We start from the raw sequence: 23,867 nt of genomic DNA, 5'->3' as shown, positions 1-23,867 counted from the left end.
CCATTGCTAGTTACACAAATGGGGATACTTTAAATCAAAATGTCTTAAAACAGAGCAACTCAGGTTATCAACTTTAACCAGAACACACTTTCTGCTCGTTAAAGCAGTTACTCGAAGCTATCATTTCATACACAAGTTGTCAGCTCTACGCAGCTGTTGGCTTTAGTCATCCAATCAAGTACTCATCTAGCAGAGGAACGAAGCTTTTAAGCAACAGATGCACTCAGTACTGTTCTACTGCACAAAAGGCACTTATGAGTAACCACCACAACTAGTCACACTTGGCTGTGGCCAATAAAATACACTCATTTGGTGAATTAACTATTTGTATTACTTACCATAGTAGGTGAAAAACTTCTCATTTTAACATCATTTATCCATATTCTTGCTACCTCTTTTGTAGAAGCCTCCTTCTTCACCGCACCATTGCTTAGGTCAGCTACCAAAAAAGAACAGAAACAGCTGCATTCGACCAGCATATCCTTCAAATGTTTTGAGTCAAACTGCACAACCTCCCCTCTCGCTCATTAAGAGAAGGATGCTACCGTCCAGTAGGACACAGATGCCTTAAAATACAGATAATGTTTTTGTCAGAACTAAAAATGCCCCTGAGCACACAAGGAGTTAAATCCTACTGCTACTTGAAGAAACTTCCCATGCAATACCACATCTGACAGGTGTGTATTAGTTTCAAAATAAAGATATCTTCATGAAAGGTATAATATTGAGAAGTACTCTAACTGTGAATCTTTGGAGTTCAACAACAAACCAGAAAGTCGATGTTTCAACAGAAATGAACTTACCTGGTCTGGTGGCATTTACCACCTGAGGGGGAACTACAATTATTTCTGAAAAAAAGAAAATCAACTTTGGTCTCAATTGTTCAGAGTTTACAAAATAAAGTCTCCGTCTTGAAGGATTCTGTTAACTTGCCTGTCCTCACCCACATTTGAGAGCAACCAGAAACAGGACTTAGTACTGAATTAAATTCATATAAGGATAGATGTAAAACATTTAAAGGTGCTGTCAAGCATCTATTAGGTTGATAAGTCAATGTATTTGTTTAGTGCAAATGATCCCAGAAAACAATTAAGACAACTGCACAAATAAAGTGTTTGCCTGAAAGAGGCTGCATAATTTGTTTGTTTTCAGTCCAAAACTTCAGTTACCTGAACTACACAGAGACTGCATTTCCTTCCACACAATTCTCTGCCACTGAATTTTCTAAAGGTATTTGTCTAGTTTTAATTGAATAAGCACAAGAAAGTATCTGAAACAACCACACAAACAGGATTAGAAATGCAGTTGTAAGTTGCATGTTTCCTTTCACTTAACAAAGAAACATACTGAACTATTTCCTACAGCTGTGCTGCTGCAACACCTACTGGGTCTTGATAATTACTTATTACTTAGATGCTGCTTGGAGCTTTCATTTAGCAGAAGACTACATCAGAAATCCTAAAAAGCATTTCTCCTTCTCCTATGAAAAAACATGTTACTTCCACCTCTGCCTATAAAAAAGGCAGTAAACCTTATTTCAGAGACAATGAGGATATAGTAAGAAGCCTGTGTACCTCAGAAAAAGCATCAAGAAATCTTCAAGCATATTCAAGTAGTCTGATCTCATCTCTTATTAAAATCAAAATAACTTGAAAAAAGTCAGTTTTATGCAAGTTTAACATCAAATTGCAATTTAAGAATACACATGCAGTTTTCTGTATTTAAGATGACCACGTATGCTATCCACATGTTAGAAACACACAAGAAAAGACTATCAAAAGTTATCAAATCAGTAACATCTTAAAGCATTGACATGAAAAGCAAGCAGCAAGTTTTCAGTACATCAAGCTTTTATACACAACAGGTTTGATGCTTCCCATGAAATATATAGTGATAAAGACTTTCCTTTCTTAGGAAATAGGTATCTTAGAGAAGCACTCTGTAATAAGAATATCAGCACATACCATAAATCTCTTTCATAAGATGCAATATGTACTCTTTTGCCATAGTTCCACATCGAGCATTTAAAACAAGAACTCATGCAGGCTCGAGATAGCTAAATTATCAACTTCAGTGCAGTTCATGAATTAATTTTACCAATATGCCAGCTGCATTCTAAAATGTCATTTTCTTCATTCCTTATGGTAAACTACAGGCTTGATTTTTCAAATCCAGATCTTCTGTTACTTTCACCCTGAATTCTATCAATTGTAGGGTTAGAATAGCATTTACAAGCTTTCCTGGACATTTCATTTTACTCTGATACTCTAAACATGAATGAAAATAGAAGGTGTGCAAGTATCTTCATATTTCACCATTTATCTGAAATTGTTACAAAAAAAAAAAACCACTCACTTGCTGCTGTTGCTACTGGTTGGGCAATATTAGGAGGTGGCTTCAATTTCATCAGTTCATTAAGACTGTTATTCTTCAGCAAATCTTTCAGCTGAATCTGGTCCTTTGAAGGTGCAGTGGTCAAGGCATTCCGTACTGCTGGTGCTGCAACCGAGGGTCGAGTAGTTGTGCTGGTCTGAATGATTTTTGCTACAGTAATAGTCTGCCTCGTAGTTGTAACTGGTGTTGTTTTTGTCATCACTATTGTAGTCCCCAATGTTGGAAGCTGATTTATTTGATTCAGCACAAAGGTTGTGGTGGATGGTGGTTGCTACCAACAGAGAACCAAGGAAATTTTAGATGACCATGAAAAAAAACAAAAAAACAAAAACCACTGCAAGCTTTCAACTAGAGCCCAGGAGACATCAGTGCTGTGAGAACTCTTTGTAAGAACTGCTCTGTGGTACAGCCTGAGCAAAGTGTCTTTAAGTACAGCATTGTATTGATAAGCGTTCAAGACTCAATGCATTTTTTCAAATTAAAGGAAAGCAAAGAAAATGCAGAATTAATCATCTAGGCAGAAAAAATTACTACTACAGGAACAGAAACTCTGAAGAGAACGTACACCATATAAACCAGCTCTGCAACTGTTGGAGTGAATAGCTTGAATCACTTTTAACATTTGTGCAGCCTTTCAGGCACACTGAACTACATCCACCTCACCACAGATCTGCCCTTTATATTCTCAGTTCAGCTGCAACCACCACAACTGTGGTGCTGAGAATTACCTGCAGTTATAAAAGGCAATACATAGTTCAGGGATCAAGTTTACACAGCCTCCATACTCCCAGAATACACATGCAGGGGAAGCAAAAGGCACAATGGACACCCCAGAATGTTTTTTTGGTATGCTGCTTGTCCTCCCTGGACAGAAATAAAGTTAGCAACTCACAGGTATTTTAGCTTTCAGTCTCAACACACAGTACTGAGATAATGGCATTTTTATCACCCTGCCTCCTTTGTTGCACTTCATGAGGTTATATATACATATATTCAATGTTCTTACCCGAACATTTAATAAGGCTGGAGTTGATACAGTCTCTGGTTCTTGTTTCACAGCAGCTGGAGCCTCTGTTTCCAACCCTAGATCTAATGCACTAAGTGGCACTGACTGCAGAGGAATAAGAGGAAGCATCAGTAGGCACTTCTATCAGCAAATGTCTATTATGAAAACTTCAGCCTTAATATCTACCCAAAACAAGTTAATGAGCACAGTTAAGGAATTCCCCATTAACAAGAGCTGCACTGAAAATAAAGATTAGAGCAGTTGATTCCCCTACAAAGTGTTGAACACCATGTTAGTTAATTACAAAGAAAATGTAATTAGTTTTGTGATGTCACTGTTTGACAGTGCTGCTCCCAGAACACATCTAAAACATGTTCTCACAGATTTAATGCTGTCCCGAGGTTTAAATCCCATGCTGAACTCTTACACATTTAGTAGGAAGCAGCAAGACTCAATCAACACAAAGAGCTCTCTAAGAATGCATGACAGCATACCCCCGTTCAGTGTAGTAAAACCAGATAAGATGAAAATATTACACTGACAGAAATAGTCCATTTCAGATTGCTTTACACTAAAGTTTTTAATGAGTTAACAAGTCATTTTCTAACCCCAGCACTGCCAAGCAACAACATTTATAGAAATCCCACACCCTTGCTACGGTTCCCCCCTACATGAAGTGCAAACTCTTCTGTCCTCTACCAAACAACTGGGTTTTGTTATAACCTGCTGAACAGCTGGAGTCGGAGTTGCAAGAACCACATCCGGAGAGTCAATATCAAACAGATCATTGGGACTGATTCCACTCTCACTCAAAGCAGCAAGCAACAGATCTTGTCCTGGCTCCACCATCTCTAAAAAATTAAGATCACAGATACAAGTTACATTTAATTTTGATTTATTGTGTGCATGCACACATTTTATGTTACTTCTCCTGGATTCTATGAGCACAGTGACCTGCATACACAGTTTCATTTTCTGTATTTGCTCATTTATATATTTTTTGAAATCTTTTCAATGTGTCAGTCAAATTCAGAGATAGGAAAAAATGAATTGTTTGCTACACAAAATGCTATCAGACCCATAAACTTACAGAAAAAAAGATGGCCTTCCGAGGCTTTATCATACTTGATTTTCAAGCATCACAAGAAATATCAAGCAGCAGAAGTGGCAAGACTATTATGCTAATACATGTCTGTCAGTGAAGCATACTGCACAAGGGAAGCACAATTAAAATTCATTTAGTTTATCTTGTAACAACAACTTAGCAATAAAAAGCTTGTAAGGAAAGCATTTGTTTCTTGCGTGCCATTTCATTAGGTAGTAATTCATTCATGGGAGAAATTTTGTTTTGGAAGGATCAAATGTTCCAACATTATTACAGCTTGTCAACTACACATTAAATAGGACACCCGCATCAGGTCACAAGCTCCTTTACGTGTAGGACAAGCAAAATTAATTTCAAAAGCCTACTCTAGGCAGTATAAAAACCTTACATAAAAAGCCAAATATAGTTTTAAGACAGATGTATTTCTGCTCTTCTAAACGCTCTCCCCAGGGCATTTTGCCCTAGTAGTAAGAGAACCATACATTCTGAAGCACAACTCAAGCTGGAATTCATTTCACTTAGCTTTCCACGCCCTCACTACCACCCATTGTAACAAAGCTGATATTCCACAGCAGGTAAGAGCACAACATTTGTCATTTTAGACACACATTCACAGACTGAAAGAGCACTCAGTTGCATATCCTTCTCTGAGGCATGCAGCTCAGCCCCGTCCATCTGGCTGCTCACACACGTTACCTTGCACATTTGGCAGAACAGGTAATTCTTGTAGTAAATAAAACCTCAGGCAATTGATTCTCATTCTCCCTAGTTTTAGTAACAGCAGGGAAAGACCCCCTTCTGGTGGAGGAATACTCACACGGCAGCAGCACAACTGAAGAGTGGAGGTGAGGTATGGGGAAAAGGAAAGATGCATTTCCACACATCAAAGCCTGTACTGCCCAGAGAAATCCCAAAGCAACAAACGATGACTGGCAGAACTGCCACTGACCCAGCACAATCCCAAAGGCCATTCAGTAAGTCAGAACTAGACTTTGTTGGGTCTTTTTTTCCCTTTAAGGCACTTGAGATGATCATTAGATCAGCAAAATCCCCAAGTTTGAAGTTTACTGGTCCAGAAGATAAGACATCTAGCAGAAAATTTCCACGTCAGCTCCTTCAGAGGACATCCCCTCCCACCAGTCCATCTCCTACAGCCTTCAGTGGCTCAATAAGAGTGAGTAAACCCAGCTGCTAACTTTACCTTTCAGAAGGATTAAGCCTCATCTCAAGAAAGGGACCTATATATATATATATATTATACACACACACAAACACACACTTAAAAAGGGGATGATAAATTCTTTATTTCCAGACTCAAACACTGATAGCAACCATCTCACCTAGTTCAGAAGCTTACACCAGTTACTCCCTCAAACTGAAGATTCTGATACACTTTTCAAGCACAACATCACAGTATTAATTTGGGAGAGAGCTGACACTTCTGTATGGCACCAGCATCTTTGCTCAACGCTGTCAGAAAAACCAACTAAACATACAAATGAAAAAACACTGCCAGCTGCATAATTATTGAGTCTGCATGTAGCTCTGCTCAAGCTATCTCTGAAGGAGGTACGGCTGGGACTTGGCTGAGGGATAAATACCTCCCTCCATACAGAACACAGACGTGGGAAATCACAAACTAGAGGCTGTTTACTTAAAGAAAAAAGACAAAGGAACACAACTTCTAGTCTGCTCTTGCAACACAAGGGCTTGCTGTGAGTCCCAATTTCATAGCAAAACCAGCACCAGGAAAAAAGCCATAAATACATCTTCCCCAACTGTCCTAAAACGGTGCCACAACCTATCAAGTCCATTTGAAGTCAAGCTGAACATTACCTCAATCACATTTCATGTTTAAATCTTTAAAAAAAAAAAAAAGGCTACAATACTGCAAACAAATGAGTTCCAAAAATCACTCACTGAAGCAAGCAATCCAAGTACTGCTTCTAAACTTATGCTAAATGAGCAGCAATAAAAGCTGGGATAGTAACTCCTGGAATTCCAAAGTATATCTGATTAGTTTAGAGACATCACTCCCCTACCACAGCCACCTTCACATAAGAAATCCCCAGATACATTTCCACCATCCTAACCTCCCTTCTAACAGCCTTAAAAATTGGCTTTCACTGGACTGTTAGCAACCATTAGGAGAAACAACAGCAATTGTTTGCTCATCTGTCAGACAGCCCAGACAATGAAAGTTGGACAAACTAGTTTCATTTATTTTGTTTCTGTATGCCATGAACAAAGTGACATTGTTTCAAACTAGAACAAAAGGAATTCTGAACTTCTAGAATTTTTACATTAAAAGCACTGAATTCTTGGCACCCGTTTTAGATTTGGTGAAAGTTCTGCGTGCCACCACACCGCCACTCCTTCCCCTCCTTTCTTCCATAGACCTTTAGGTCAGTACAGACACGATGAAGTTACAGGAGAAGCAGTATCTCGATAGTTTATTTTCTGTGACACGCACTAATGGAGCCCGAACCGTTATCAAGCTGAAACAGCCCCATAATCTTGCAAGGTAGGAGGCTTCTCAGTTAACATAAGTGAAAACAACTTTATCAAGCTCCGCAGCTCAGCTTTGGCAATACTATATAAAGGACCTGTTTGCCACATTTTAAAAAACCCCAGAAGAAAATATTTATAAAAAAAAGTTGTGAATATTACAAGCTGTTCCTTGAACGTTTCACCAGTCAAAGAACTGCTCTGAGCAAGCAGGAGCTCACAGGCAAGGCTGGCTATGTTTCCTCAGGCTGCCCGGTGTCACAGAGCAAGAATCAACCTGTTTGATAAACCAAAGAACATGTATTTGTAACGTTTGGACAGCAGTTATCCCAGCTTTTTTCTTCGCGTTAAAAGAAAAATACTGCTGCCTTTTCAAGGAGGGCTATCAGAATAAACCTGATTGGTAAGGTCCTACACAGCTGAAGAACACTGCCTGAAACTCTGATAAAAATGACAGTTTCATTACCACTGTGTATTATGTAAATAACTTCTGATTTAAAGAAACAAAACCAGAATGCCACGCTTAATATTATGACACGTATCCATGCCAACCTGGCTCTCCCCCTCCCTCCATTTTAGCTTTGGGAGAAAGAAGGAAAACAAAAGACATTCTGCAGCTCATATCAAACAACTTGTTTCCACTTCCTCCAAGAAAAAAAAAATATATCAGAATCTCAAGCTATGAAAATATTTTCAAGTCCTCAGTCTGCCATTTGTACTTCACAACACTGTGCAGCTAAAGAACCTACCTATAAATCTTAAGGAACTACAGTGCCACAACTTTCCCTTTGTGCACATCACCAGCACCACAGCATGGCCACCCCAAACCCTTCAGACAAGCACTTTACTGGGACACTGACATTGTTAAATCAACTCTTGTTCTCTTTTTATTAGCTTTCTGAGGAACACAGGTCTCAGACTACTCTGGAAGCCATTTGAGATACCATGCAAATGCTGATGCAGTACTAAAACCAACAGAAGTCCCCTGGCTCTCTGGACTGCATGCTACTCGCACAAGTTCAGTGTTTAAGGACTGCAAGCTCCCAACCCCACAGAACAGAGTTTTCTGAATACCCAGAAAGGTTCTGCTGATCTCACAGCTTCTGGTCCCAGAGGTGATAACTGACAAGAGAAATTTAAGATATAAAAACCCAGAAGAGAAAATAACAGAATTGGAACACCAGAACCCTTTCTCATTCCTCACATGGAGTCAGTTGCAGGCATAGCCCAAGGCCCAGCCTTCCAAGCAGCCAGTTCTGATTCCCAAGAACCGGCTCAGCAGAAAGACAACCCTCCCCACGTTTTGTTTTTAAGCTTGCATTAATGTATTGCATTATAATATTGCATTAATGTAAGGTGCCAGTAAGGAACAATCAGAAAAATAAGCTGAATATGATCCTGTTTGTGAAATTTCTACCATAGTAAATTCTTTGCTTTACAACTTGAGCTCAAGGCTTACAATTTAGGGAAAAAAACAAGATTGTAAAACATTCACATATTTTTATCTGTCATTTTAATCCAGACAACTCAGGTATTTCAAAGTTTATCACCAAGTTAATTCTTAACTAGGGTGTTTTTTTTTTCTTAAAAAAGTAGCACAGGCAGTTGAAATGATGTACTAGATTGTGTCAACTACTCTTTAAGCCTTCCAATTACGACGCTAAGTTTCAGCAGCTATCAAACACCAGGAGCAAGGCTACCAATATATAAACTGCAAGAGCTCTAATTCGCACCCCAAAAGCACAGAACGCCATCAGCCGAAACTAAGAACGAAATAAAAGAGAAACCAACGCGGCCCCTCTCCCCGCCTTCAGACCATCGGGGCGTTCTAACGCCGCGCACGGCTCACCCCGCCGAGCTCCGTGTGCGGCGGCTCGCGGCGCTGCGGCTGCCCCAGGGCGGGGGCCGCTCCGCGCGGCGGGGCTCGGGCCGCAGCCGCTCCCAACGGCCGCCCCGGGGCTGTGCTGGGCCCGAGCCGCCGCCGCCGCAGCCGGAGGGTCGCAGCCCGCAGCCTCGCCAACACGTGTTCCGGACATAAACTTCCGGGTTGGGATCAGAATTGGCTGCGTAATTGTGTCCCGTGCGCTACTTTTGTTTTCGGCCCTTCCTCGCTTTTCGGATCCCCTTCGCGGCGTCAGGACCGCGGAGAAGGGCGAAGGGTCTCCCGGCACGGCGGCGCCTAACGGCGCCGAACCCATCCGGCCCCTTCCCCCGCCCGCCCCCGGCTCCGCTCCGACTGCGTTCCACCCCGGAGCCCCGAAACGGGCGCACAAAGGCGGACGGCCGAGCACGACCCGGAGCGGCGGTTCCGAGCGCGGCAGCCGCCCCCGCGCCGCCCGATCCCCGCGGCCACGGCCGCCCTCCTGCCCCCGAAGTTCGCGCCGCTCCCGAGGGGCAGCGGCCTCCCCCGCACCCGGCCCCAGCCCTGCGAAGACCCCAAGGCGGAGGTGGCGGCGCGGCCCGCCCGGCACCGGGAGACTGAGAAGCGCCGCAGGAATGGCTCTCTGCCTCGGCGCGGCCCCCACCGCCTCAGAGCGCCCCACGGGCCGCGTCGCGCTGAGAGGAGCGGACCCCCAGGGGCACCGCGGCCGCCCCCACCGCACCTCGAAGCGAACCTGAGGAACCGACAAACGGGCGGAACGGGGGAGGCGGACTTACTCTCTCTCGTCCCCGGTCCTCCCGCGGCCGGTCCCGAAAGTCTCCGCCGCCGGCCCCGCCGCTCGCCGCTTTCTAACTCCCGGCCGCCATCTTGGCCCTCCCTCCCCTCTCGCAGGGGAGGGGGAAGGGAGGGGGCTGGGGCTGCCCGCCGCGACGCACCACGTGACGGCGCCGCGCGCCACTCCCACGTGACGCCTAGCCCGCCGCTGGCGCGCGCTCCGTACCACGTGATCCGCGACCCCCCTACGCTCCGGCGACCTAGCGGGTCACGTGGTCGCCGCCGCTCTCTCGCGCGCCCATCCCCCACCCCCTCCGCCGCTGCCGGGTCTTGGCGCGTTCGCCCTGCGCTCTGCCATCACGTGACGTGCCGCTCCTCTTCTCGTCCCGCCTCCGAGGCGGCTAGTTCCGGAAAAAAAAGTAAAAATAAAAATAAAACCAGCGAGCTTTTCTGGCATCCTCAAAAAGCGACATCTGAGCGAGCGGTCACGGCCCCAGAGCGGCGGCAGCAGTTAGGAAGGACGATCCGGGCCCGGTTCCCGCTGGGTGGGGGAGGGGAAGGCGGAGGCGAACGGCTGCACGCGGTCACGTGATCACGCCTTCTTACAAGATGGCGGCTGCCGCAAGAACTCAGCTCTCTCGCGAGAGTCGCCTTCTTGCGAGGCATGATGGAAAAAAAAGAAGGGGCGTGAGGGAGAGCTGACGTGAGGGCGCGTAGTGCGCAAGCGCAGGGCCGCGGCCGCGCTGATGGGGCGCGCGATGCTCACACGCACGCGCACCATGAGGTGGCGGGTGGTGGCCCGCGGCGGGGCGCGTATCGCATCTCTGGGCTGCTCGTCGGGCGGTCCGCTCGGCCCTATCCCGCCGCGGCTGATGTTGCTGGGCGCGTTGCTGTGAGAGCCGGCTCTCGTGCCCTGCCCTGAGATGGGAGCTCCGAGCGCTTCGGTGTGGTGGGAGCGTCTCCGGCCCCGCCGTGCCCTCACGGCTTCCTGGTTCTCCGGCTTTAACCTCACAGCAGCTCCTGAGGAGAAGGGAGGGGAGGGGACAGCGGAACTGTGTAGGGAAGAGACGGCCGGGAGATGTGCTGGCCCACGGCTTTTGCCTGCCGAGTGTTCTGCGGGCTGCTGATGTGGGCGTTGCTGCTGCAAAGAGCTGAACGCAGGTCCTGGTGACTGCTCAGGCTAATTGTACGTCTGGAGAGAGCTTTTTACCGTTACAGCCCTCAGACATTTCTGTTAAACAATCCTGAGGTATTTTCCTGCTTTTGTAAGGACAGTTTCAAAGAGTTTTACTGTAAAATTTAAGGAAATTGTGGGAAGCCCTGAAATCTGCTTAAAACATTAAGTACTGCTCATTCAGCTTTATCCAAGTTGGCTTTTTTCATTACACAGGAGGGTCAAAATAACCAATGAGGGTTAGACTAAGCAGTCCAAAGGCAAAGCGACATCAATCAAACTGATTCAGATTCATCAGTGATGCTTCAGACAATAAATAGAGGAACAGGTGAGAGCTGTGGGCAGGGATGAGAACAGTTTAAATAGAGCTCATGTCTCAGCTGCTGCCCTCTTGTATACTTCAGATAAAGGCACAAAGAAGTGCAGTCATGTACAGCACATTTAGCACTGAAAGCATCTGTACAGCTCTATACGGTTGTGGACAGAAAGTAGCAGTGTATGGTTATTCTCAGCTGGGAGAGGTGAGTTGTAGCAGATACTTGCTATTACACATAATTACCACAGAACCAATTAATGCGAGGCTTTCTTTCCCTGTAACTGTGCCTCTGACAAGTACCTCGCTGAGTGCACTTTTTGCTTAGATACGCTGCTTTTTTACCAATACCTGAAGCTGCTCTGAATGTTCTTTTATAGTTAACACATACTGACGTTTTCCTGGATTGGTATAAAATAACGTTGCTTAATGTGAGGCTCAGCAGTTATCCTCAAGGCACTTGTTTTTACTTGCTTTCTGATGTAGTAGTACAATGCCTAAAACACAAAATTGCCAGCATTTCATCTTGTAAGTACAACAGGAGCTGGATAAGTGAGAACTACAGCAACAAGCTCTCAGAAATACTTAGCAAGTGTCTGCGGTGGATGTGGAAGAAACGAAGCTTTCACATTCGGTGGTACTCTAATTCAAAATTAGAAAGTTCTAAAAATAGATGTGTAAAGAAAAAAAATACCAAACTGGGTAAGCATCGATCAAGATTGAATTAATTTACTGTTAATGTTTTTTCTTTCCAAGCAAATCCAATGCTTTCCTCATTAATTTTCCTTCCACCCCCGACTGCACGATGCACACTGCAGCCATAGCACAGCGAGGAGCTGCTCTTAGTCCTACGGCGATAGATGTAGGTCACTGGGTTGTCAAGCCCAGAGCGTGAGAGCAGGCCGTGCTTTGCCTGTCCCTGAGTCACTGTGACTGGCAGCTGCGGGCAGACACATCCTCCTGCAAGCTGCAGGCTGCGTGTTTGCTTCCCTGTCGGTGCTGCCTTTTTGGCCTTAGCTCCGGGTATCCAGGTTTGGTGATTCATGGTGTGATATGGCAGAGGCCTCTTAGAGTGACATCGTTTTCTTTGTCGCTCTAGGGATGATGATTGTTTAGCTTGCTTTGCCCTCTAGCGGCGGCCTGCGCAGCTTCAGCGCTTTGTTTAATATACGTGGGTCGCTCCGAAAGTAGTGCCTCCTATTTATTTCCATGGAAAAGTCAACAGATGCAAAGAACAAAATAACAGTGTTTGATAGAGCAAATTCTCAGCTACGAAGCATTATTTATAAACGTACTCTCCACCATTAGCTATGCACTTTCACCACGAAGGAACAAGAGCCTGCACTCTGTGTTCAGAAATACCTGCATCAGTGGAGGTGACACACTGCCACTATCATCACTGCTGAAATCCACATCCACCGCCTCACTGTGCTCACATCCACTGCTTGGTGTCCATCAGTGCTCAGCAAGCATTAGTGAATGTCAGTAGAGGCCGTTTTTTCTGAATGCAGAAAGTCAGTGACACACCTTTTTCTCCATATTCACTTCCATGTCAGATGCCATTGTGTCACACTGCCCCTCTGCTGCCATCTGTCACAGCAACAAAACGTGATGGGATATTGGCAGGAAGGTTCAGCTCTGCTGCCATCCCACCAATATTCAACTCTGGTGTTGTGGGGCTAACATCATAAAATAGGAGGTATTACTTTTGGAGAAGCCCTTGCACATATATAAAACATGAAAAATATATATACATTAAAAAAAAAAAAAAAAAAAAGAGCAAAACAAGAAAGGTATTTCCGGAGCTTTCTCAGGGGCCTGTGAAAAGCAAAAGCATTCCTAAGTTACTGCAGGGAGGAAATCATCGTTAGTAATTTATGTAGTATTTTCTTCGGTGACACTCTAGTTATGTCAAAACAACAGTGTTAATTCAGGTGGAAAAATCAGACCAGAGTCTGCCAAGAGCTCCAGTGCTCAAACAGGGAAGTTCACCAACATGGTGCAGGAGTAGAGAGGTAATTCATCAGCGTGATGGCCAATCGATGCCCTCCCATATCTGTGTCCTCTGCAGTCACGTTGTGTTCCTGGCTCTGGTTGATAATGTCACAGATGGGTGCCCGAGTGACAGTGAGTGGCCTGTGGCTGCTGATAAGCTGGCATTGGGTGACCAACCATTGCTTCTGCTGGCAGCACACTGGTATTGGTCTGTAACCCGAGTGCACAAGTAGATGTTGTTAGATAGGTCTTCAAAGAGCGCATGCTGATAAGAAAGATTGAACATAAGCCAGCAGTGCACTCAGGCAGTCAGAAAGCCCAATGGCATCCTGGCCTGTGGTTGTCTTTTGTTGCTCAATATACAAGAGCTGCTCCAAAAGTAATACCTTCTATTTTATGATGTTGGCCCCACGACACCAGAGTTGAATATTGGTGGGATGGCAGCAGAGCTGAACCTTCCTGCCAATATCCCATCACGTTTTGTTGCTATGTGACAGATGGCAGCAGAGGGGCAGTGTGATACAATGGCATCTGACATGGAAGTGAGTATGGAGCAAAGGTGTGTCACTGACTTTCTGCATTCAAAAAAAACGGCCTCCACTGACAGTGCTTGCTGAGCGCTGATGGACACCAAGCAGTGGATGTGAGCACAGTGAGGCGGTGGGTGTGGATTTCAGCAGTGGTGACAGTGGCAGTGTGTCACCTCCACTGATGCAGGTATTTCTGAGTGCAGAGTGCAGGCTCTTGTTCCTTCGTGGTGAAAGTGCATAGAGAGAGGTAGGGTGGAGAGTACTTTTGGAGAAACCTCCATAACTGTCCTATTTAAAGAGGTGACGTGTGAGATATTGCAAACCTCCACGATGACAGCCACAGCTCCGCGGTCCTTTGATGCGTGCCATGTTGACTCATTGATGCTTGAATCATCGCTATGGTCATTTACCGGTTCTGCAGCGCGTACCCCAGGCCTGCCCTTGGGTGCTGAGCCATCTGCTGATGCTGCAGGTCCCTCGAGCTTTGCTGCTGATCTTCTCACGTTTTATATATGAAAAAAGACGAACAATTTCGCAGCGTTGCTACCCACGTGGCGAGGCACAGCCGCGGAAGGGCGTTCCTCCCGGGGCCGCCAATCAGCGCGCCGGTTGCCCTTCGCACGGGCCAATCAGCGCCCAGGAGACGTACATTTAAACACCGATCCCGGGAGCTCTCACTCTCTTCAGTCTGACAGTCAGGGGGGCGGGGCGTAGCTCTGCGCGCCAATCGGCGGCGCGGAAGCTTTATCCGACACTCGGTTCAGCCAATGGGGGTGCGGCAGGCAGCGCGGCGTCTCCCCGCGGGGCGGTTGGCGGCGGCGGGGGAGCTCCCGGGGTCGGTGCCGGGGGAGCCGCGCCGCGGGGGCTCCTGGGCGCCGCGCCGCCGCCGCTGCTATGGCTAAAGGTGCGCGGGAGGGGCGGGGAGCGCTGGGTGCCGCTATGGGGGGCCGGCGGCGCGCGGCGCATACGGATGGGTCGGAGATGGGCGCGGGCGCGGGGCCGGGCGGCGCGGAGCTGCCAGCGGCGCGGAGACAGCTCCCGGGAGGCGCGGAGCGCCGAGGCCGGCGGGACTCCTCCCCCGCGCGGTGTGCGCAGCTCGCCGGGAAGGGGCTGGGCCGCCGAGGCTCGCCCTGCCGCAGTGAGCCCTTTAAACATGGCGCAGGCCGCGGAGGCCGGGAGATGACCGCGAGCGGCGGCGCGGGACACGGCTCAGATGCCGCTCTTCCTTCCTCGCTCCTAGGCAGGAACATGCACAAGGCCGGGGCGGGCGGCGCGGAGAAGGCGAGCCCCGAGAACGCCGAGAGGAAGAATCCCGGCCGCTCCCGGGCCGGTGGGGTAAGCGCTGTCTGGTCCGGGGCGGGCGGCTCCCCGTGCCCGCTGCGGGTGCGCTCCGTGGGGTGGGGGCGGACGGCGGTCCCCGGGAGCCACCGGCGCGGGGCTGTCCGGCGGAGTCGGGAGCGGGCGGGCTTCGGCGCGGCTGGGAAGCGCCGTGTCCTCCCTGCCCTGCGAGCGGCGGGAGCTGCTGTCAGCGAGTGGCCGGGCCCGGGCACAGCCCTGCTCCTCTGCTGTCCTCTATCTCCCCTAGAGGCAGCGGGCCCGAGCTTGGTAATCGTTTTGCGTTTAAACCTCGCTGGGATGAATCTTGGCTATTGCGTCGAGACCCGGGGATCCTCAGCAGCCCTTAACGCGTGCTGTTGTGCTGAGAAAATCCGTGCCGCGGAGGCTCTGAAGCCCGGCACAGACAAAGACGTGGCAGCCGGGAGCGCCGTGCTGCAGGCGGGGGCTGGGGGGGAAGGGAGCGGCCCGAGGACGTGCTGGTGTGGCCCTGTCAGTGTGTGCGTGGAGCTCCGTGGAGAGATGGGCTCCTGCTGGTCTTCCAGGAGACAGCCGGCTGTGGAGCTCGTGCTAAATGTCAGGAATTTCTCAGTGTGGGTTTCACTACCTGTATTTGTTAAAAATCCAGCGTTGTTGTACGTCATCCTTAAAGCCCTGCTTCCGTAAATAAGTGGGTCTCATTTCTGATGGACTTCTCCCATTGTGAAGGTGGAAAGCTCTGACTGACTTCTCAGGGTGTTCTGCTGTAATCTCAGTTCTTACTGAAGCTTTTAACTGATCTTATTTTGTATGTAGCTGTGTACTCTGTTAATTGTTTTTGTTAATAATTATAATTTTTCTTATGTGCTGCATGCTTTGTTTACTTCATTAGTTCTTATGTGATGAGATATACTAGAGCATTTATTTAGTCAAGTGGCTGCATTTGAGCTATTTTACTCTTGTTAAGCAATGGGAGCCTTTGAATATTTTAAGAGAAAATGCACGCAGAACTTGGTTGTTTTTTATTTCAACTGAGTTGATGTATCTGTAAGTGCTTTCACTTGAGTCAAAATACAGCCAAGACAAACTTGTTCTGGCCAACTCACAGCTGTTTGTCCTGACACTGGGGCTTCACAGCTAAAATCCCTGTGCCTGACATACCTGAACAGTCAAGCTTGGCCTGGTTGCAGAGAACCATAAAAGCAAAGATGTCACAACTCCTGTAAGCTTTGCTAAGTCTATGCTCCTCCCTAATGGGGTCTTCAGCCTGAGCCGCCTTTTGAGCCCAACTTTGTGCTGTGTGACCATGCCAGAGGGTTTTACCATTTTGCTGGCAAGGGACCAAGTGCTTTGCCTAGAGTACTGCGTTTCTTATGCCATCAGCAGTCTTAACACTCCATTTTATACAATATAATGGATAAAAAGATAGCACTGCTCATCTCCCAAACCTCAATGAGAGATGACACTCAGGGTAGACTTTCAGAAATGGTCTTCTATGCTGCTCTGTAGAGCACTGCAATAACATTTGACACACAATGAGCATTTGGGTAAGCTCATGCTTCCTTGACTATGTGAGGTATGTGCTAGGCTTGGGCAGTTTCTGCTGTTATTGATGTTTTCTTTGGCTTGCACTCTTTGAGCAGTTCAGAGTTCGTATCTTGAAGCAGAGGGTGGAAACTGGTGTTCATTATGACTCTCCTGCCCTACCACATTGCACATGAAAGTCCTTTTGAACTGAGAGGTTTGCATTAGTAAGGTTCTCTGAGTGCTTACCCAGTAATGTTTTCACGTCATAGAAATAGCAATGGTAGCAAGGATGATGCATTAAAGCAGTGTAACTTGCGTTAGCACAGTCAGCTGTCAGCCCTGCTCTTTGCAGCACGGCGTGGATACCAACTGGAGGCGCCCAGCATCTCTGTGATACACTTTTTTGTGTTTGTATGTGTGAATCTGTTTTAGGAGAATGTGTTTACTGGTCAATCCAAAATCTACAGCTACCTGAATCCCAACAAATCTCCTGGTGCTCGCTCCCCTCTTCAAGAAGAAAACTCTGTCATGTATCACGAAGTGAAATGTCAGGGCAAAGCGCTAACTGAAACCAACAGGAAAGGAGATGGTAAGGTTGATCTTTGGATTGCTTGCTTTGTGAGATGTGCTTTCCTCCCCAGCCCCCAGTTTTAGATCTGTAGGAGGTGAGCAGCTCCCCTGCCCCAGTTGCTTTCCCAAATCCTACAGCTCTGTCAGCAAAGAAGCTCTACAAGGGTGGTGGTGTCCTTGTCCTTTTTCAGAACTGAAGTCACAGATTTACTAGGTGATTATGGAAAATAAACAAAAATCCCACAGCTGGTTTGTGTTTAAAGGTGTGGTTGTGAAGTGTGGTAATTTGTTGAAATGTTTTGATTCAAATGTTATTTGCAAGATGTTTTAAGTCCCACTGAGCACAGGAGAACTTATGGGCTGTAACTCCCAGATTTCACCAAGAAAATGAAATGGCTTTAGTCTTCCCCACAGTGGATCAGTGGCCTTTCAGCAGTACTTCATTTCTCCAGTGAGATTGAAGCATCTGTCTTGGCCCAAGGAAGTTAAACCTGGTAATTGGTTTTAAATTAAAACTTTATTCAGCTTTAAGACATGTCTCATTTACCCTAAATCAGTCAGCTGAGGAGGATGTGGTCACCTCAAGGTAGGATAGGCTCAACCAAGAAAATGTAACAGAACTTTTTCTTGTAAGCACCTGCTCTTTGGCTCCTGTGGATTTGGTCTGAGCGGTACTGGCCCCTTAGCACCAGCTCCTGCAGTGACTGATTGCAGCAGTGTGGGGTGCAGGCAGTTCTGCTCCTTCAGGGCACCTTGCTGATTCCTTTATAGCAATTTGAGAAGTCAGTATGCCAAGTGCACTGGCTGGCAGGCTGTTTGTACCACTGACTGTGATTTGGGTTAGGTTCACAGCTCAGTTTTACACCCATGACAAAGAACTTGCTCTTGTTTTTACCTGTTCCTTTTCTTATGCTTCCTTCTATACCGTAGCAATGACTACTTGAATGTCCAGTGACAGTCTGCCTGGGTTCTAGCAGAAGGAGATTGTATCATTTATTTCCTACATCTTTCTCCTATTTGACGGAACTAGAAACTTGAAATAGAAACTATTGGAGTTCATATAAAAGCAGTCTGGTATAGATGATCTTGAATTCAGAGCCATTCTTTATTTCTTTGTCACTAGAAAAAAAGAATGGTGGCAATGTAATTGAAGGTGCTACGAAATCAGAAGACCAGAAAGATAAGGAAAGTGGGTGCAATACCTCAGTGCTCTCTTCTGATCAAAAAACCCAAGGAACTGTAGAAGCTGAGAAGACACTCCTGCCCTCAGACTGTGCTGGTGAGGCCAGTGCAAAGCCAGCTCAGAAGAAGATGGTTAAAACAAAACGTGGACCAAGAAGGAAGTAAGTGGCTTCTGGAATTGTAAAAGCTTTTCTGCTTTAGGCCATTTTGCACCAGGGGGCCTTTATCTACATTTTGCCTTGACAGGCAAATAGGTAGAGAGGCTATAGGTAAGCCAGACCTGGAATTAATGTTTCCCTTGCTTTGCTCTTTTTTGGGGGACAGATCTTAAAGAAGATTCTTTTTCTTCAGAAATAGTATATTTGAAAATACAAAATAGCACCCAAAGTATGTGCCACTCTTGCAGATGACTATTTCACTAGCAAGCAAGGCAAAAACTAATTTAGGAACCACTAAGACTTATTGTTCTGTGGACAAACGGAGTCTGTCTTGCCAGAATCATGATGTTAGATTATTGTAGTTGGGGAGTGCTGGCTGAGTTGATAACTTTACTCATGTTAATGAATTAATGTAACTTAACATTAATAAATTCATGGCCAAGCAGCTTTAATGACCTACATTTTTGGGAAGGCACATGGCGGGGGCTTCAGAGTTTAATGTGATTTTTCAGTTGATTTCCAGTGGCATCTCAATCTTGTGGTTAAAGGATTAGTAATAGAGTATGTAGCTTCAGGCTTGGAATACAGAATACTGGTAAGAACATGGATTCATACTGATCAATGTTTAACGTAAGCTTAAAAATATATACATATTTTAGATACCTGTTTCAGAGGTGTAACTTCAGAAGTAGTTTGAAATGTGTTTCCTGCTTTTCTTATTCCTTAGAACACAAGGAAGAGCACCGAATCGAAAAGTGACAGATTATTACCCAGTTAGAAGAAGCTCCAGGAAGAGCAAATCTGAACTGGAGGTAGTGCTTCTGTGCTTCTTGGTGAAATACCAGTACTTAATGCAGTAGCAAATGTTCACTGGAAGTATTGTTAGGAGTGTTTCTAAATACAGAATTATTGGTCCAGTTATTTTTAGGATGGAATTTAAATGATAATGCATTCTTGGGGGATGTCTCTTTATTCTATCTCTTTATAACTTAGTTTTGCTAGAAAGAGGGATGGATTGGAAAAACTTAATGTCATTGGCCAATCATTTCCTGTTAGCTGTAGAATAAAATGCAAAAGCTAACAACAAATAACTTGGTCTTGTTTTTTTGTCTTGTTACTTCCTCAGACTGAGGAAAGGAGGAAAATTGATGAACTAATTACAAGTGGGAAAGAAGAAGGAATGAAGGTAACAGCAATGCTAACCTGAATACTGTGTGTTGTTCATGCAGTCTAGCTCTTAAAAGCACAGTGGTTCTCAAAAAGCAGCAGTGTGCAGTTCACACTGGCTTCTAGGATAGTGACATCCTTGTAAGAGTTGTACAGTTTACAGAAAGAGGCAGGAAGAATCAAGTGTACTATTGGGTAACTAATTCAGTTTGTGTGATTGACCTTTCTATACTTCTGTCATCTCTTCTTCCTGTGCATGCGAATGGTAACATTGAAATGGAAAAGCTTAGACATTCTAATGCAAAATGCATGGTAGCATGTTGCATCCTGAAGTCACTCTTTCTTCTCTAATTCAGTAAATTGTGCTTCCACAGCTTTGTCTGTGACATTCAGATGCTGTACCATGTCACTTTAATGACAAATGTCATGCACTGCTTTCCTAGCAAACAGCTTATTGGCAGTCGTGAATACCTTCTCATTTCCCAAGTGATTTTTGTTTCTTTTTAACTCAACAGATTGATTACATTGATGGCAAAGGGAGAGGAGTAATTGCTACTAAACATTTTAATCGTGGCGAATTTGTAGTTGAATATCATGGAGATCTCATAGAGATCACTGATGCTAAAAAGCGGGAGGCTCTGTATGCTCAAGATCCATCCACAGGCTGCTATATGTACTATTTTCAGTACCTCAGCAAAACATACTGGTAAGCTGCTTTTGCTTTGCATGTTATAGATGAACAGAAACTTTTGAATGCTGCTTGTTTGTTTGTTTCTTGTTTTCATACAGTTTTGTTGGTCTTTTTTGGTTGGGTACCACGAGTTAGGGAATCTTCTTGGAGCACTGTTTTGCTGGCCAAGAGCCCTCTGTACCTCTGGATTAAAGGGAATGATGGGCAACTCACAGCCCTATTCTCTGAAGCACAGCACAATCTATATAGAGAGATGCATCTACTTGGATGAGGCTTCTAGCTTTGCCATGGATTTCTTCCTAAACTTACTGTCTTGTGAAATTAACCACTTTTCCTGAGTTGCGATCATTTTCTTTTAGAAAAGCAGTAGGAGCAGATAGGAAGAGAAGAACACCTCTTCAGGTGTCTCTGGGTGTTTCTTCCTTCAGTACCTGTCACCAACCACACATGCATGCTTTATCACTCCAGTGTGGTTTTTCTTTTTTATTTTTCACCCTAAACTTCAGTTCTTCCAAAGCCATTGCTCAGACAATTTTTTTACTTCTCTTTTTTTTAATTTCCAAGCCTTGTATGTATTCCTAATTCTTTATCTAGTTCACACTTTGTTTCTTTTCCTTTAATATGATTTGTGCATGAAATGTTCTTGTTCTTCCAGTGTTGATGCTACAAAAGAAACTAATCGTCTGGGAAGACTGATTAATCACAGCAAATGTGGCAATTGTCAAACAAAGCTTCATGACATTGATGGTGTGCCTCATCTCATATTGATAGCTTCCAGAGACATTAAAGCAGGTGAAGAACTGTTGTATGACTATGGAGACAGAAGCAAAGCTTCCATTGAAGCTCATCCATGGCTAAAACACTAATTCTTCATCTTTTGGGTGTGGCTAGGTTGTTTTTTAGGGGGAGGTGGTGGAGACTGAGTGCTCTGCAAGGAGTCGGTGGATTTTTTCTCCATTCTCACTTCCCTCAGCTTTCTTAGTGAACTGCTTATGGTGTTCTGAGCTCCTTGAAAACTACATTTTTACTTTGCAGTATTTAAATTCCTATTACAGATTCCTAAGCAGGCTCAAGTTTTCTCTTAGATTGCCAAAACTTCTGTATTGTAAAAGGAAGCCCTCCCTAGAAAACAGAACCCTTCTGCATAGTGACCACTGCCACCTGAGCATGTGAGGACTTGCACAGAATGGAACTTAGTCATTTGGATTGTTCTTCTGCAGTGAAATCTTATACTCCATTTTTTGGGGTGGTGAACTTGACATTAGCTTTATGACAGGAAATGTGCTTTTTTTTTTTATGCTGGCTCCTATGTCAATGGCTTGACTACTTGTTAGACTTCTTGCAAAGATTTTTTTAATGGATGCTCTTGTTTCTATCATTCTCAAATAACTTGTGGTAGGGTTCTTTTTTTTTTTTTTTTTTTTCCCCAGTGTGGTATCTCATTAGTGATTAACTTTAAATGCACTTCTGCTGAGGGAAATGGATGGTCATATTGGTTTTCTTCAGAGGAATGACTCCAAGACAAATGTAAATGGATTTTGATAGGCTGGGTTGATTTAAAAAATGTAGGAATTTAACTTCACAAGAGAATCAATGTTGAACACAACTTTCTAAAATTTGGGATGGTATCTTCTTATAGATGATGACTGACTCTCGGAGGTGATGATTCTTAGAGGGTTTTAAAGAAGCAAAACAAACAAACAAAAACTCTCTGAAAATGTTATTACCTTCCCATGCTATTTATAGCTCCATCAGAAGTTATTTATTTACTGTGAATGCTTGAAATAGAGCACAGTGGTTCTGTAAGTCATCTTTATATGCAGCTTCAAATGGTAATGATGGTGTTTGTGCAATGAAGAAAGTATATTCCTTATTGCCTAGTCCTGTAGGTCTGTCCAGCATGGTCTGGGCCCACTGTCTTAAATGGGAGCTGTGTGCTTAGCATCTTGCAGATGTTTGTAACATCACTGTTTGAGAACCAAATCTGTCATGTAGGCAGGCAATATACAATGCAGGTCCTTTATGTTAAAGATGAGTTCTTACCAATTAGAATTTTTGCCAAGGAAGGCTTGGCATGTGTGTAGATGAAGATGGCTGTGAGCCATTTGTCATGCTTGCTGCTGGAAGATGTCAGCAAGGGATCTGTGGCTCTGCTTGTCTTTTTTTCCTCCATGTCTTGAAGGCTGCAGCTGCTTCAGCTAATGCCCTCTAGGACAACCTCGCACGCTTGCCTGTGTGATAGGTCATATAGCAACATCATGGTTGTATGCTCCAGCAGCAAGAGAGGTGGTGAAGTGATGTATTTTTTAAATGAAAAACTTGAAGACAATGTCTCTGTAAAATAAAGAATATATTTATTATTTATGAAGTGGCTGTTATAGTACCCGTGTCTCCATTACAGATATTTGCATTTTGAAAGAAAGCTGTGAAAATAATTAGCCATGAACTGATGTTATTTACCACTTAGCACAAGGCCAGCTCAGCAGAGAGAGCCTTTGTGTTTTCACAATTTCTGAATTAACTGGAGATCTGTTACCTTGTTACTGAGTTGCAGGTAAGCTTCTTTCACTGTCTTGTTTTAATTGGCAGTGATTTCTCTCTGGTATCAGGAACAGGATACTACTGTATGTTGCTGTAGTATCTTGTACTAGAGTGCTTCCCTTCAGTCAAAATTGGAATCAAATGCTTCCTCTTGTTCTTTGTTTTAGAATTTGCTTGTTCTCTATCAGATTAAATAGCTTAACATCTCTGTGCTTTGGCGTCACTGCTGTAAGTAACAAGGAGGGAGAATCTCCCTATTTTACATAAAAATTGTCTTCTGAAATGCTTAACTGGTAATCAAGTAGCACTGCATCAGAAGATAGTAATAAAGCTGATATTGCACTGAGGATGTCTTTTGCTTTGGTAGGAAGTGTGTGTGTGTGTGTGTGTGTGTGTACTTGTGTACTTGTGTCTACATTTTAATACTTCTCAGAGGAACGTGAAGTTACGACTTTTATCCTTGTGCCCTATAGGAGAGATTCATCTTCTAACAAGATGTAAAGCACTTAGCAGGGAAAGGTGCCCTGGGCTTGGGAGTTAAACTTCTTTGCTTGGCTTTGCTGAAGGCAGCATAGTTGCTCTAACAAGACTAGGCTCTTCTATTGTGGCCGTAGTTTGCTTCCATTCTGAGAGAGAAGCTGTGCATCTCTTCTCCACACCCGATTGCATGCAGCTTTGGAGCCAGGTAAAGAAAAGTCCCAAAAGGTTGTGGTGTTCTCCTGTCTGCATTAACTGGTGAACTCCTGCGTCTTGTTTTCAATAAAGAACATAGTCAGTGGTAACTTGAAAAGAACCATTGCAGTATTCATTGTTTCCTTCACCTACTTACCAACGAGGAGTGGTCTTGGGCTGTGTTACAGTCTCTGTACCTCCTTGGCAAGCTGGTACACTTACATGCATCTACTTAATCTGTGCGCTTTGTTACTTGAAATTGTTTCCTTAAGGTATGGTAGACTGAGAACTGTGGCTTTAGGTGTAATTTGCCTCCTCTCCCCATGAGACTGGAAAATACATCTTAGGATGAACCACACAGGAA

At 44.9% G+C, this 23,867-nt stretch overlaps 2 protein-coding genes across 3 annotated transcripts in view; one reads left to right on the top strand and one right to left on the bottom strand.

The window, feature by feature from the left end:
- The window catches only part of SBNO1 (strawberry notch homolog 1), a 29,743-nt gene extending 19,936 nt beyond the window's left edge, over nt 1-9,807 (bottom strand). Inside the window, exons 1-6 of one of the 2 annotated variants that reach the window (XM_085238277.1) lie at nt 9,672-9,807; nt 4,124-4,251; nt 3,401-3,505; nt 2,356-2,665; nt 804-848; nt 339-439 (exon numbers count right to left, since the gene is read on the bottom strand). In XM_085238277.1, the coding sequence (XP_085094403.1) occupies nt 339-439; nt 804-848; nt 2,356-2,665; nt 3,401-3,505; nt 4,124-4,249 (687 nt within the window). In that variant the 5' untranslated portion in view covers nt 4,250-4,251; nt 9,672-9,807. The remainder of the gene's footprint in view (nt 1-338; nt 440-803; nt 849-2,355; nt 2,666-3,400; nt 3,506-4,123; nt 4,252-9,671) is intronic. The other variant, XM_085238278.1, reaches the window with a different exon arrangement.
- A 4,626-nt stretch (nt 9,808-14,433) lies between these two features.
- On the top strand, nt 14,434-23,177 carry KMT5A (lysine methyltransferase 5A). The gene is given in 9 exon segments (XM_085238318.1): nt 14,434-14,535; nt 14,537-14,585; nt 14,922-15,016; nt 16,955-17,111; nt 18,216-18,435; nt 19,160-19,244; nt 19,559-19,618; nt 20,115-20,305; nt 20,946-23,177. Coding segments are annotated over 9 exon segments (1,155 nt in total). The 5' UTR covers nt 14,434-14,448; the 3' UTR covers nt 21,157-23,177.
- Nucleotides 23,178-23,867: the final 690 nt, after the last annotated feature.

Source organism: Meleagris gallopavo, chromosome 17 (genome assembly GCF_905368555.1).
Source record: "Meleagris gallopavo chromosome 17, MGAL_WU_HG_1.1, whole genome shotgun sequence".
Classification (NCBI taxonomy): domain Eukaryota; kingdom Metazoa; phylum Chordata; class Aves; order Galliformes; family Phasianidae; genus Meleagris; species Meleagris gallopavo.
This window is presented reverse-complemented; position numbering and strand designations above follow the sequence as displayed.